This window comes from Natrix helvetica (assembly GCF_964273705.1).
Source record: "Natrix helvetica genome assembly, chromosome: 1".
Taxonomy (NCBI): domain Eukaryota; kingdom Metazoa; phylum Chordata; class Lepidosauria; order Squamata; family Natricidae; genus Natrix; species Natrix helvetica.
This window is the reverse complement of record NC_138548.1, coordinates 34,401,068-34,417,630: the sequence shown is the minus strand read 5'-3', so window position 1 is coordinate 34,417,630 and position 16,563 is coordinate 34,401,068. Positions and strand designations below refer to the sequence as shown.

At 36.8% G+C, this 16,563-nt stretch overlaps 1 protein-coding gene across 1 annotated transcript in view; it reads left to right on the top strand.

Annotated features, from left to right (window-relative positions):
* Positions 1–16,563, top strand: part of ESR2 (estrogen receptor 2) — a 74,751-nt gene that overhangs the window by 46,539 nt on the left and 11,649 nt on the right. The window contains exons 6-8 of the mRNA XM_081952145.1: positions 980–1,279; positions 9,490–9,628; positions 10,373–10,506. Of these exons, the coding sequence (XP_081808271.1) occupies positions 980–1,279; positions 9,490–9,628; positions 10,373–10,506 (573 nt within the window). The remainder of the gene's footprint in view (positions 1–979; positions 1,280–9,489; positions 9,629–10,372; positions 10,507–16,563) is intronic.

Sequence of the window (16,563 nt, the reverse complement as noted above, 5' to 3'; positions counted from 1 at the left end):
ACTGGGAAATTGAGCGCTTTGTTCTCTGGACACAATCAAGATTTCATTATGCTGAACTAGACTTACATTGTGCCTTCATTCTAGCAAATTTGCAGCATCTCTCTGCATCATACAGACCTTTTATGTGGATGTTATATTTGTCCAGGATTCAAAAAATAAAGTTGATTTAGAGCCAAATTAATTGTTTGGCTTCCTACCATCTACCTGGGATCCTGATTTCCAATCAGCTCCTCTCTTGTCGCCAGAGCTCTTTTCTGATAATAAATGTATCATATCAGAGAATCAGAGTCTACAATAAGGACCTTGATAATATCCTATGAGCCAGATTTGGCCCCCAAGTCCTCTTTCAATAGCTTCCAAAGCCTCCCCACCAAACAAGAAGCAACATAAGCCTCCGATAAGATTAACACCTATTTTATTTTTTACTGTTTTTATTTTTGACTACTGTGCTACTAGCATGTTCTTGGAGGCTGATTTTTTTTAAAAAAATATTTGATGTAAAAATGTTGCTTTGTTTAGATTGATGGATACATCATGCCCATCGCTAACTTGTTTACTTCATGATGCAGTATAGAGGATCACTCGATGTTTTATTTCCCATTTCAATTTTCCAATTATTCATTCATTCATTCTATTTCTATAGCTGCTGAACTCAACCAAATGACTCTGGGCAGCTTACAATTCTAAAATGATATAAACAATAAGAACATTACAACTGTAAACAAAATAGTGAATGTTTGCTATAGTTTTGCTAGTTGAACTGAATGTCACACATATTTGCTCTGATCTGGGTATAGGGATTGGGTGTATGCAAACTAAACTGGAAATTGCTCACCAGAATTTTCCAACATGGATTTGGTAAACTTTTGGAAAATTGGCAATCAACTCTTCTTATACCATTTAGGTACCCATATATAATTAATGTAGTGATTGAGTTACTGGAAGACTAAATTAGGTCAATTATTTTTCAAAATTTCAGGTTCAAGAAGAGAGCGTTGTGGGTATCGTATCGTTCGCCGTCATCGCAATCCAGAAGATTTGGTGCATTGTGTAGGCAAAGGGAAAAAGAATAATGAAAGTATCATCCAAGCAAAAGAAGCCCTGGGCAATGCAATAAGCCCAGAACAGTTTGTCTCCATATTACTTGAAGCTGAACCACCAAATGTGTTGGTGAGTCGCCCCAACAGGCCATTTACAGAAGCTTCCATGATGATGTCCTTGACGAAACTTGCAGACAAAGAATTGGTCCATATGATTGGTTGGGCGAAAAAAATCCCTGGTAAGGAATTTGAAAACTCCTGTGTTTAGAGTGGAGCTTATGCTAGATGGCATGTGAAATATAAGTATGTATAAAAAGTATAAATATTTTTTAAACAAAACTACCAGAAAAACATGTCAATGATCACATTATTATTTGGTAATACAACTTTGGTAAGGCCATTGTTTGGAGCAAAAGTAAAAACATAGAATATAAGGTTTCACAGGATCAAAGAGATCATCGATGGTAGTCTAATCCCCAGGCCAGTATATATACCTATGCTACTACAACATCCCTGACAAGACTGTCCAGCATATTTAAACATTCCCACCTCAGGTGAGTGACCAATTTCCAAGACAGGCTGTTCAATGTTGAACAGCTTTTACTGTTCAGCTTTTTGCCCTCAAGTTCAACCAAATTAATTGTCTTGTAATTTAAACCCATGGTTTCTTTCTGGACCAACTCTGAAAAATTCTGGACCCTCCCATGTTTGGGCATACCAGTGGTTTTGACACAATACAGATCTATATCTATATCTATCTATCTATCTATCTATCTATCTATCCATCCATCCATCCATCCATCCATCCATCCATCCATCCATCTATCATCTATCTATCTATCTATCTATCTATCTATCTATCTATCTATCTATCTATCTATCTATCTATCTATCATCTATCTATCTATCTATCTATCTATCTATCTATCTATCTATCTATCATATCTATCTATCTATCTATCTATCTATCTATCTATCTATCATCTATCTATCATCTCTATCTATCTATCTATCTATCTATCATCTATCTATCTATCATCTATCTATCTATCTATCTATCTATCTATCTATCTATCTATCTATCATCTATCTTCAATAGACAGAGTGTATATTCAATATATAGATAGTAGGGGTTTGCATAAATGCACCAGCATGCCTAACATCCCTGTCCTACTGTCCCCATTTATTTGTATTGTGTTCTTATTCATGTTTATTCTTATTCCTGTTATCTTGTACATGAGTGACAAACTAAATAAATAAATAAATATCTTTCATCTATCTATCTATCTATACATGCACACACATTCACACACATTTACACATTAATTGCTAAGAGACTTCTTAGAGTTTTAATTGTTACAGACTTGGAAGCTTAAAGAATGCCCAGCTCAGTGACTAACAGGAATGGGATTCTAATCTCTGGTTGCTAAAACAAACAACAAGTATAATGAGACTAATAAATCTCTCTCTCTCTCTCCCTCTCTCTCCCTCTCCCTCCCTCTCTCTCTCTCTCTCTCTCTCTCTCTCTCTCACACACACACACACACACACACACACACACATCATAAAACTATGCAAAGGTATCTGGGGTCCCCAATCCCCAGGCTGAGGCCCACTACTGGGCCTTGAACCGTTAAGAACCAGGCCGCAGAAGTGGTGGGTGAGCATGTGTGCATCCTCACTTGTGTGAGCAGTGGACAAACACCTGTGTATGGACTCCATTTGCATGAACGGTAGGCACGTGTGCCCTTTGTTTGCACAAATGGAGCTGTATGTGCAAATGGCTGCCACTCATGTGGATTCTTCCCCTCCTATCTGCCGGTCCACAAAGCCAGAAAAGTTAGGGAACCCTGTTTTATATGAAACCTTTCAAATATTTGAAGGAACTATCATGTCTCCTAGCAATCTCTACCCTGGGATACTCATACTCAACACTTCCAAACATTTTGAGGGTTTTCTTTCTAGGATCCTTATCATTTGTTCCTCCCTTCTGGGAATGATGTGGTTGCCACTACCCTTCCTAAAGTGCATTCAATGCTGGGCATTGCATTCAATGCCCACCCAGCATTGAATGCAATATTCTAGGTGCAGCCTAATTAAAGCAGAATAGAGAGGAACAAGGACTTCTTTTGATTCAACATTATATTTGTGCTGATACAATATAGAACTGCATTTGCTTTTTTTGCAACTGCATCACATTGTGATTAATATGCAGCTTATGAGTCACCCAGATACTTTTTGTATTGTATCAGAGGTATTGTACCTCTGATTTTTTCCAATGCAAATAGAGGATTTTGCATTCATTATTGTGGAAATTTAATCTTGCTAGGCTTTGCCCAAAGTATCAGTTCGTCAAGATCCTCCTGATTTTGTTTTATAAAGCAGTATTTCTCAATCTTAGTAACTTTAAGATATGTGGACTAGCCAAATGCTTGATAATCGGATCTACTCCTTCATTTCAAGTATTTTCCTCACTTTTCCTGGCTGTATCTTTTGACAAGTAAACCAGAGAAATACTACTTATGCTCCTAGTGCTTTAAATTCCTCTGTTGACGCAGGCTATGTCTGCATTGGCTTTTTTGGCAGCTGCAGCATACATACATACATGGTTGTCCACTAGGATGCCTAGATCCCTCTCACAGATACTACTCTTGAGCCAGGTAACAACTATTCTATACCTGTGCATTTGGCTCTTCTTGCCTAAGTCTAAAATCTTACTTTTGTCACCATTGAATTGGATTTTGTTGAATAAGACCCAGTGATATATTTGGCTCTTGTTCCAAGTAGACAACCTGGGGTCCCCTGAGGTTTGTTTTTAATTTTAGCATTTCACTTAGAACCCAGGTTCCTGTTTTGGAAAAGGTTTTACTCATTTGTATTAAAAACCTGGCTTTCTCAATTGCTGTCTTTAGACAGTTGTGACTTCCCAGTGTGAGTCAGGAAATTATCTAGATAACAAGTGGCTTTTTCTATCATTTCTATCTATGTGATTCTTCCTCCTTGTTTTTTTGACCCTATACTTCATCCAACGCTTAAGGTTTTCTTCTCCTCTATAAAGAATATTACTTTCAATTGATCTGTTATGACTGATGCTGCTTTTACTTTGCTTAAAAGCCCTGGTTAGCTAATTTGGTGAGGTTTGTTTTTTATATTTTTAAAGTAGAAGAAATCCCAGCTCTGGGAGAAAAAGAAAAGCTGTAGCTAAATAATACCTTAAAAATAAGATAGTTTGACTCCTTTTTTGTTGTAACAACATTAGAAGCCAGGGATGGGGAAGAAACAAAAAAGCCCCCAATTTATAAACAACATTTGTGTCATGAGATCTTTGAGTATGAATAAATACAAACTGCATGTTAATTATTGCTGGCATCATATAAGGATACATACCAGAGGTGGGTTTCTGCCAGTTCGCCCCAGAGTGGGTGAACTGGTAGTGGCGGTGGTGGGAGGCTCTGCCCACCCATCTGGATGCTTCTGCGCATGAGCAGAAGCGTTGTGCATGCGAGCGCATGCACAAGCGAACCAGTAGTAAAATAAATTGAAACCCACCACTGATACATACATCTGAAATCCTTTATGTATTGACAGATGAAGAAGAGTTTATTATTTACCAGCAATTGTTAACAAGGCATTTATCTTAGTGGAAGCCATATTCTTTTTCTTTAAGACTTATTCTCATTCAATTTCAACTGGATGGACCTTGACTCCGCAGATGGCTCCCGTTTATACATAGGTTGGACCATTTTGACTGTAATGTTGTGAGAAGGGTTTAATTTAACATTCAAGTAATGAAGTCAATAACTAGAACTGCTGTAGTCGAGACTGAATAAATGAAAGCTCTACCAAAGAAGAGTTGGTAAATCAACGGGTACATCGATCAAATCAAAAGTTAAGAGCTTTTTGGCCATCAAGTCCAACCTTCTTCTTCTCAGAAAAAAAGTTCCCATTAAAGCATCCTGACAGGTGGCTATAAAGTTTCTACATGCACAGGGAGTCCTCCACTTACAAGAGTTCATTTAGTGACTGCTCAAAGTTACAACGGCACTGAAATAAGTGACTGAAAAAAGTGACTTATCACCCTTTCTCACAGTTACAACTTTTGCAGCATCTCCATGATCATGGGATCAAAACTCAGATGCTTAATAATTGCTTTATACTTGTGAGCATTGTTGTGTCCCAACAATGTGACAGGGGTGAAATCAACCTACCTTCGCTACCGGTTCGCAAATGTGAGCATGCGTGCATGCTGGTATCGCTCGCACGTGCCTCGTTCGCCTATGAGTAGGACCTTTTGCGAATGCGCAGAGCATTAAAACGGGATGTGATGATGTCTGGGCGCCATCACCGCTACCCTTTCACCCAAACCACATAGAACCTGCTGAATTGCACCACTGTTATGTTATCCCTTTTTGAAACCTTCTGACAAGGAAAGTCAATGGGGAATTTAATTTAATTTTAATTTAATTTAATGCTTCTAGACCGCCCCCTCTCCCGAAAGGGACTCGGGACTCGGGGAAGCCAGTTTCACTTAACAATCAGGGTACTAATTTATCAAGTGCAATGATTCACTTCACAACTGTGGCAAGAAAGGTCATAAAATGGGGCAAAGTTTAACAAGTGTATCATTTAACAACCGAAATTTTGGGCTCAGTTGCAGCCATAAGTGTGGGACTATCTGTAGTTTATTCTACATATATTTGATGGCATTTACAGTATAATCTACTCCAATCCTAATGCAGAATGTGCAGGAGTCAACAAAAGACCAACCATATGATTTAAAGGACAGGCAACGTGAAGACAATTAAAACAACTGTATTTTGGTTCTACTGACAAACTTTTATTGTCAGAAGATTCTCCTAACATTCAACCATAATCAGTTCAGCATGGCACCACAGCCACACAACTTTACAACTAGGATACAAAGACAATAATGCTTCAGACATTACTACGATAATGCCTAACATTGGTGACCTTTACATACATATATTTTGATTTCAACAATCTGAGCACAGTGACCTAAGGCGGATACAGACCAGGTGCTTATACAAAACTACAGACCAATATCACTGCTAAATGCAGATTACAAAATCTTTGCCTCAATAATAGCAGAAAGGCTGCAAAAAATTCTTACATCGTTTATCCATACAGAACAATCTGAGCACAGTTAACAACATTTATGTAAAATTTTTCCTAAATGTATTTTAAATAAAAAAGTTTAAAAGTTTAACAGATTTTGCGGCTGAAAAACAAAATATATGCGTGGGGAAGGGGGGGGGGGAGTTAAAAAATGAATGACTTAGTTTGCACAAAAACAATACAAAAGCCAGTTGCCTATTACTTTTCATTAAAAGTCTTAAATGAAATTTGGAGGTATTGATATCCTGAATGAGGTTCCTGATGATAGTATTTTTACTTTGATCATTGGAGAATTCTATACATTTGCACTCAGCTGGGAAATGAATCCATTTTCACTTTTGATTACTTTCCCTGCTTATTTTGTCACTCACAGTGATGGGGATAGAATATGTGTAATTCCGCTGCCCCTCCAATACAGTCCATTTTTTGTAGTAAATGCAGTTGTTATTTTTTCCTCCCACTTTGAAAAAAAAACCTCTCCTCTAACTTTGATCCAAATATATTCATATTTAGAAGAGCACTTTGAACTAAATGTGGCTTAATGTTATCATGACTAACTGAAGTTCTACTGATTTTGATAGATCTACCACAGCCATGACTAAGCCTACAAACCTCTTTTTTTTACAAGCATTTGTCTTCATCAATATAGCAATAGTACTTATATACCGCTTCACGGTGCTTTACAGCCCTCTCTAAGCGGTTTACAGAGTCAGCATATTTCCCCCAATAATTTGGGTCCTTATTTTACCCACCTTGAAAGGATGGAAGGCTGAGTCAACCTTGAGCCCGGTGAGATTTGAACTGCCAAAATGCAGTCAGTCAGCAGAAGTAGCTTGCAGTACAGCATTGTAACCACTGCGTCACCACAGTGTATTTTGTGTCTTGATTCAGAGTGGCCTATTTTCCGTACTAATCTGACTATCAGGAGAAATACTAGCTAAATTCAATCTGTATAATCAAATTGGCATTATGTATTTATATTGTCGGATACATCTGTGGTGTGAGAAAGTTGGAAGGCAGAATAGAAGTGTGATCAAAAAATTGATACTGCAGATATTAACATAAACTTTTTAGTTTGGATAAATGTTCACACAATATTCCACTTACAAAATAGAGATGAATAACCTTTTTAGGACTACAGAATGCATCTCCTCTTTGAATACAATGTCAAGCAGAAGTGGAATTCAGCAGGTTCTGACCAGTTCTGGAGAACCGGTAGTGGAAATTTTGAGTAGTTTGGAGAATCAGTAAATACCACTTTTGACTGTCCCTGTCATCATCTATTCTCTGCCTCCTGAATCCCAGCTGATCCAGAGGAAATGGGGATTTTGCAGTAACCTTCCCCTGCCATGCCCACCAAGCCATGCCACACCCACCAAGCCACGCCCACAGAACCAGTAGTAAAAAAAAAATTGAATCCCACCAATGATGTCAAGATAAAGGTGTTGGATTTAAATAAAATAAAATAAATGTAATAAACTCAACTCAAGTGTATCGTTGTTGTTTTAGGAGTTTTAGTATTTAGGAGTTTTAATATTTTATCTCAATAGCATTTATAATTTGGTGGCAAGTCTTGAGAAATTTTGAGAGCTGCACCAAAAGGTTTTGGAAGACTTTGAACTAACTTACAACATGGTAACAATTGGCAAGAAAAAGCACAAATTAGTTTAAGAATAAGAAACCTAAAAGGGGGTGGGATTTGCAGATTCTCTGAACTGGGCAGATTCTTAGCTAGAGGTTCTCCTGAACTGGTGAGAACTTGCAGCAACCCACTCCTGGGTTATAACAGATGAAGGTTTGGCAATGCATGGTAAAGGCTTAAAGAATCACATTGGACAGAAAGATGGGTAACATATAAATTTAATAAACAAACAAATAAATAGCTAACAGAGCTTGGTGCTGCTCTGTTGAGATTTGGGGAAGATATTTTCTTACTCTGCAGTAATGTGGTTTATTTTTGTATGTATTTCCTTCTATTATTTTTGTCTTTCTTCATAACCTAAAAATGTGCAGTATGATGCAAAAGGGAGACTTTGTTATTGTCTGCAGATTGATTTAACCCTATGTCAAAAGTATAAAAATAGTCTACCATTACATTTTTTACATGCATTCACTCTTCATGTTCCTAAGAAAGAACTTTTAGATAAGCAGTTGGTTTCTTTATCCCTCATCATCTATCTAAGTGTATATTAGATATCAGGTAGCTAAGTGTATATTAGTCTGGAAGTAAAATGGGAAGAGTATAGGGTAAAGGTAAAGATTCCCCTCGCACATATGTGCTAGTCGTTCCCAACTCTAGGGAGCAGTGTTCATCTCCGTTTCAAAGCTGAAGAGCCAGCGCTGTCTGAAGACATCTCTGTGGTCATGTGGTCGGTATGACTAAATGCTGAAGGCGCACAGAATGCTGTTACCTTCCCATCAATGGTGGTTCCTATTTTTCTACTTGCATTTTTACATGCTTTGGAACTGCTAGGTTGGCAGAAGCTGGGACAAGTAACGGGAGCTCACTCCATTACGGGAAGAGCATACAAAATTACAAATGAAATGCAGAAGAGAATGTTGCAGATTCCCCCAAAGGCTGATTAATCTGATACATGTAGATTCTAAAAACACGAAATATTGTGTCCTCAGTTGAGTTACAGGAGAAGAAATGGGAAGTGAAGGCAAAACAGGGAAATCCCTGTTCAAGTCATAGATGTAGGATCAAATACAGTTTTGTTGTTTAAATCTTGCATTGTCCCCATCAATACCATAGTATTTAAGGTATATAGAGGATTGACATAATAAAAAAATGTGATGTTAAATATGTCCCGTCAATTAAACAATGTTACCTTTTGGGATCCGTGACCCTTATTGTCTGGAACTATAACCCTCTGGTGTACAATTATGTCATTTAGGAAATTGTTAAAGACTTGGTGGGCCTTTCAGGCCTTGGGCACAGGATGATTGTAGTTCTGGTTGGTTTATCCTTGCTGTTTTGTTCTTCAGGTTATTGTTTTTACAAAATCTTAACTTGTCTGGTAGAATCCTTTGCAATAAGCATCCAGGATGTATTTATTTATGAATAAATCCCATTGATAAAGGGATATATTTTTGCCACCCAGTATAGATAGTGGATGAAGGAAGGAAGGGTCCACCACTTGGAATGAACAGTTGACAAACTTCTAAGAATTTAGGTCATGGATTTCCTAATTTCACGAAAATGACTTTGAATTTTAAAGAATTTATATTGTTCTGAAAGCCAAGGAAGGTGTATATATTTGGGTATTCATGATGTAAATATGCCTTCTTTCCTTTCCCCCTTCTTTTAAAGGCTTCATAGAGCTGAGTCTATATGATCAAGTAAGGCTTTTGGAAAGCTGTTGGTTGGAAGTATTAATGGTGGGTCTAATGTGGAGATCCATTGATCACCCAGGAAAGCTCATATTTGCACCAGATCTTGTGCTTGACAGGTAAGAAATAAGTATTGTTTTACTTGAATGTATGTTTGGAAGTTAAGATTTGAATGAAAATGCATTAGCAAGCAAACACAATATTTTACTCTATTCAGGAAGGCCTGAATATTTTCTCCTCCATGAACTATCATGATTAACATTTAGTTCAGGTCTGCTCATCCCCTCCTGCAGATTTACTGGCAATGATATTAAAAGAAGCTTCACCAATTCCTTGAACAAGTGTTCAGTTGGAGTTAACTAGAAAGGCTATAGAAAGTACTTTGTAGCAATCTAGCGCTAGGCTGGGCAATTTTTTTTATAGCCACAAACCATTTTTTAACTACTGCTTTTTTAGATCGCAAGAAACTGTAGAGAGATACAATTGTGATTTCACTCGTCAAAACAAGGCTGGAATGTTTGGTCATTCTAGAAATATGTGTGGGATGTTAGGTTGAATGAAATATAGTTATTTTAGGAGGACGTTTTAAGCATCAGAGCAACAAGAAAGAAAGAGAAATTGCTGAAAGAAGAAAGTTAAAAGGATATGATCACGAGTTAGCTTGTAATGAAGGTATCACTTCACCCTTTATAAAATGAACAAAGATTGTGTTGAACATTAAATGCTTAAAATATGCACAGTGTACATAAAATATGAACCACTTAGTAGAGGCAAAATGTGACTATATGTTGGAATAACATGCAGTATTTTGATGGAAAGCATGCTTTGTATGTCAAGTAATTCTCTGACTATTTTCAAATTAGGGATGAGGGAAAATGTGTAGAAGGAATATTGGAAATCTTTGACATGCTCTTGGCAACAACTTCAAGGCTTCGAGAGCTGAAATTGCAGCACAAAGAATATATCTGTGTCAAGGCAATGATTCTTCTCAATTCCAGTGAGTAGAAGTTTCAGTCATGTCAAGCTGTGCTTATTATTGAGACAAAAAGTTGGGTTGTGGTAGGAAAAATTTCAAAGGACGCAAGAACTGTTTAGGTGAATGAAATAAAAACACCCAAAGTGCTTTTCCCTTCCTTATATTATAATGGTTTTATACTCAAGACCTAGGTCACTATATTGTTCCATTCTACATGATTGTGTGCATGTGTCCAATTGTTTTCCTACTTGTTTCTATGGAATTAAGTTTGTATATTCCAGATCAGTGTTTCTCCACCCCCTCTGGGGGCTATTCCTTTGATTGACCCCCAAATACAGGATATTTTGATGATATTGAGGAAGTTTATTTATTTTATTTTATTTGTTTAGTTTGTCAAACATGGAAAAGATAAGAGGCATTAAGTATAAACATAAGAATGAACACAGTAAATGGGTACAAATAAATGGAGACAGTAGGACAGGGACATTAGGCACGCTGGAGTGCTTATGCACTGCCCTTACAGACCTCTTAGGAATGGGGTGAGGTCAACAGTAAACAGTTTAAAGTTAAAATTAGGTGGGGTTGGGGATGTAACAACAGAGGCAGTGCATTCCAGGCATTAACCGCTGTTGCTGAAGTCGTATTTTTGGCAATTGAGTTTGGAGCAGTGTACCTTGAGTTTGTATCTATTGTTTCTTTGTGCATTATTGTGGTTGAAGCTGAAGTGGTCATTGACAGGTAGGATGTTGTAGTGGATAATTTTGTGAACGTTTAGGTCAGTAAGCAATGTAACTCTAGGTTTTCCAAACCCAACATTTCAAGCCTGGTAGCATAAGGTATTCTGTTGTGAGCAGAGGAATGTTACTTCTTACATTAAAACATTTCTCCCTTTCAAATTGATGGCTCCTGTTGTAATACATGCACACCCATGTGTATGCATGTTCATATAAGCTGTGTCTCTGCCATTATCAAAAGCAATAGAGGACTCTAATCACTATCAGTTATATTGGAGAGAAGGGGCCTCCTTTACAAACCCAATGAGCACCTGAATCAGTGATGGTTAGAGTTGTGCTTGAGAGACTAATCATCATCATAAACTCAATTGCCTATCTGGTAGAAATGCATCTAAAAGCTTTGAAAACATATTTGTAGTCAGATTTATTTTTATTTTATTTCAGGAACCTTTAGATAGCTCTCATTGAAAGCAGGTGAATTTCAAAACCTTTTACATGTTGTCTGAATTGTGAATATAATATTTGTTTTGGTTTACTTTTATAATTTAATTATGGCATTGATTACACTGATTACCAAGTAGGAATTGTGTGACTTAACGTCACAGCCCAGAATCCAGAAAAGGGTGCCAGGCTGTAAAATGTGGTTGGTTGGTTGGTTGGTTGGTTGGTTGGTTGGATGATTGATTGAGTGATGATTGAGAAAGAGTGCAGAGAAGAGCAACAAAGATGATTAGGGGACTGGAGACTAAAACATATGAAGAACGGTTGCAGGAACTGGGTATGTCTAGTTTAATGAAAATAAGGACTAGGGGTGACATGATAGCAGTGTTCCAATATCTCAGGGGTTGCCACAAAGAAGAGGGAGTCAAACTATTCTCCAAAGCACCTGAGGGTAGGACAAGAAGCAATGGGTGGAAACTAATCAAGGAGAGAAGCAACTTAGAACTGAGGAGAAACTTCTTGGCAGTTAGAACAATTAATCAGTGGAACAGCTTGCCTCCAGAAGTTGTGAATGCCCCAACACTGGAAGTCTTTAAGAAGATGTTGGATAGTCATTTGTCTGAAATGGTACAGGGTTTCCTGCCTAGGCAGGGGGTTGGACTAGAAGACCTCCAAGGTCCCTTCCAACTCTGCTATTGTATTGTATTGATTAGCTACAGAACAATTTACTTTTTAATCTTGTCTTTTTTTCTCCCAAGATTTTACATACATAGAATAAATGTATGTATGTAATAAATACTAATAAATACATAAAATATTTATGATTGCTGTGTTCTTTAACAGTATGATCATCTGGTCTTATGACAACTTCTAGATTTTTTATCAATGAGAGTAGTACAACTTACATTGTGACTCATAAATCAAATATGTTTTATTAAAAATGGTCTACTGTTCTTTACAAGAGAAAATAACTGATCAGAAATCAATACAACATAAATGTGACTTGAATGTATACAATTGTAGAATTATTATATTAATATGTATTGAATTGTTTAAAATAATTACATCTTAATATTCATGAATTCTGAAATGTACACCTTAGCCTATTGGTAAGCAGGTACATCACATTAAGAATTTCTACTTGATAGACATTTCAGGATTATTATGTTTTTAAAAGAATAGATAATGTCTTCACTCCGGTCTTGTTACCAAGAATAAAAAAGTGTGTAAATAGCCTAAGGATCTCCTTCCTACCCTCTTCCTACTCTCCCCCAAATCTATGCAACTGCAAACAAGGAATAGGTAATTGTATTTTGTGAGCCACATGTGGCCAACGACCCAGCTTTTTGAAAGATTCAGTGTCTCCCAGAACATACTGCCGACATTCAGCAACAATTTGGTGGACTTTGGAAGTGTGATATCCTGCTAATTCTTAGCATGAAATAAACAGCTAGACTTTTGGCTAGACTGAGCATAGTGTCATTTACAGTGCCTGCAGATGCCATTGTATGCACAACACACTCTCATAATAGCATCCACACAGTTCTAAAAATATATTAACTTTAATAGAATAAATCCTTGGAATATTATCCATTAACTTCCTAGATAAATATGACCCCTAAAAAGACAGTGGAAAATTGAGATACCTTTGCATAAATAGTTGTATGATATTTGTGTGTGTGTGTGTGTGTGTGTGTGTGTGTGTGTGTGTGAGAGAGAGAGAGAGAGAGAGAGAGAGAGAGAGAGAGAGAGAGAGAGAGAGAGAGAGAGAGAGAGAGAGAGAGAGAGAGAGAGAGAGAGAGAGAGAGAGAGAGAGAGAGAGAGATTTATTAGTCTTAGAGATATCTCATTATACTTGTTTTTTGTTTTAGCAACCAGAGATTAGAATCCCATTCCTGTTAGTCACTGAGCTGGGCGTTCTTTAAGTTTCCAAGTCTGTAACAACTAAAACTCTAAGAAGTCTCTTAGCAATTAATGTGTAAATGTGTGTGAATGTGTGTGCATGTATAGATAGTTAGATGAAAGATATTTATTTATTTATTTAGTTTGTCACTCATGTACAAGATAACAGGAATAAGAATAAGCATGAATAAGAACACAGGAAATGGGTACAAATAAATGGGGACAGTAGGACAGGGACGTTAGGCATGCTGGTGCATTTATGCAAACCCCTACTATCTATATATTGAATATACACTCTGTCTATTGAAGATAGATGATAGATAGATAGATAGATGGATGGATGGATGGATGGATGGATGGATGGATGGATGGATGGATAGATAGATAGATAGATAGATAGATAGATAGATAGATAGATAGATAGATAGATAGATTATAGATATAGATATGTATTGTGTCACAACCCCTGGTATGCCCCAATATGGGAGGGAGCACACTGCTTCCCTTTTCTGTCTTTCGGCTCACCCTAGGAGCCATCTGGGAAGAAAGCCATTTTTTAAATGTTGCCTTTGTTACATTTGTGTTGCATTTATCAGCACAAATGCAACACATAGATAGATAGATAGATAGATAGATATAGATATAGATATAGATGATATAGATATAGATATAGATATAGATATAGATATAGATATAGATATAGATATAGATATAGATGATATGGGTAGTACATTTCCCCCAACTGAACTATAAACCTCTTTATAGATATTTGGGCATCAACGTTAAACCAATCTGAATGGAGCAATTCAACTGGTGACATAAATAGCTTCTGGATTTGCTATATCTGTATGTATGTGAAACAAAGACAGAAGAATACAAACTTGCCTTGCAAATGCATAGCAGTGTGCCAACTCTTTTTTTGAATAGTTTTGAATAGCTTAACTTCTCCACCTTTACATCACAGTGTCTGAAGTGCCAGTGTAGGTCTAACTGACCTCACAGCTACTAAACAACCCAAACATTTAACACTTCATTTTACTTGCCTGGAAAACGGCCAATCTGCTGCCCTCCCATTCTAAGCCCTGTAGAGCTGACTCCAAAAGTGATACCTATAAATCGCAGTGACTCAGGTCATTCTGTTGCCTGTTTCTTTCTTCTCATTGGTTCTCACTTTTCACCCTGGAAAGGGCAACCCTCTCAGCTATCAGCACATCCAAAAACAGCCTTTCCAACTCATGCGTGTTCATATAACTAGGGTTGCCAGCTAACCAGAAAGAAATTGATCTGGCTGGAATGAGCAGGGAGATTTGGAAGAGTCTGTAAATTTTATCTCTGATTTAATGGACCCCTATTTAGTGGACTTCACATGCAGTGGATTAAATTTCTGTCCAGTCATCCCCCCCATCCCCCGTGTAGATAGTGTTGCACTTATCTACATTAGACAGTTAAATTAAGTTGTGGCAAATCATGTTTTTTGCGTAATGACATTTTTATAAAATAACACAAATCACATTTATGGAATTATGTTGCAAATGATGCATTTTGTGTTATAATGCAAATTGTGTACTTTGAATTTAGTAGACAATTTGGAATATCAGAACTCCTGCCTCCTAACTTGAGATTTTCCTGAACTAAGTTATGGCTTACTTTCACAGGTATAACTCACAGTGCAGAGACAAAAAAAAATTAGGTGCTCTGTACATAACATTCCACATCACCTGTCAGCTACTTCTTTGGCTCCAGTTGTGTAGTATTATGGGCCAAGAGGATATTTGAGGAAAACTATGGGAGGGAACTGTTCCTACTTATTAGGAAAATTTTGTTCAGGTACATTTAGTATTTGATAAGATCCAGTAAGCGTGTTTGCAATTTTCATATACTTTGTAAGTGCAATAAGGTGGAAACATGGGTTAAACACAAACACTTTCCCCTCCTGCTACTCTTCTCCACTTTTTTGTGGATTTTTGAGAAAGATTATTTCACAGCTACTGCCTCAGAATAGACATTAAATTATTATTATTTTTTCATTCAAGGCTAATATGGTGTCTGTTCTCAGCAATGTTTAATAATATTCTCTACTTTTTAAACTATATGTTCCCACCAGTTTTTCATTACTTGCACATGATAATTTTACAGATGTCCTAGTAAATCATTTTGGTGACTGTGTTATGTCATTGTTTATAATCAGTTTCTGTGAACTTCTTTCATGAGCTGAAAATATGATCGACTATTTCTTCTGCTTCTTTGTACAATCTGCATTTTGAATCATTTGATGATTTTTCAATTCTGGCCTTGATTGCATTAGCTCAAATAGCTTCCTGTTGCACAGCTAAAATCAACCCTTCAGTTTCTTTTTTTAAAATTTTAATTACAAGCCATTGCCAGACTTTATTTTTATCCATTTCCCCGTAAACCTTTTGTAGCCATTGACCTTGCAATGCTTTTCCTTGTCAGCATGCTATTTTGTTATTGCATTATTTTGATATTCATTTTGGGTTCCCTGAACATTTAATAAGTTCTGATTTTTAACGTGCATTGTTGTTTGTTCCTGGCTGTCTTTTACATAATCAGCTACACAACTTTTACATAATGCACACTTTTTTTCTTCAACAGTTAGTTTTCCTTAATTTTTGTGGGGCAGGTCTAATCTATCAATATCACTATGAGGATATAATGCGTAGTGAATAGTCATCAATTTTCTTGTTTTTCAGTCCAAACTGTCAGTTTGGCTCATGTCCGGTTAATAATTCAAGCATTGTATTATATCACAAGTCTGCCCAAATATTGATAGCTTTAATAGTGTTTCCTCCATTCAGTTTTGTCTAGCAATTTTCTTACTCTTTGGATATTTTTTTTAACTAATCTTGTTTTTAACTTGACCATGTTTGATGTTATCCAGCTGTAGAATGTCCAGATACTATTAGACTTCATCCTGATGGCTTCTGATGGTTTGTCTATTTGGCATTTCAGTTTCGTTACTGCCTGTGATTTTACCCCAATT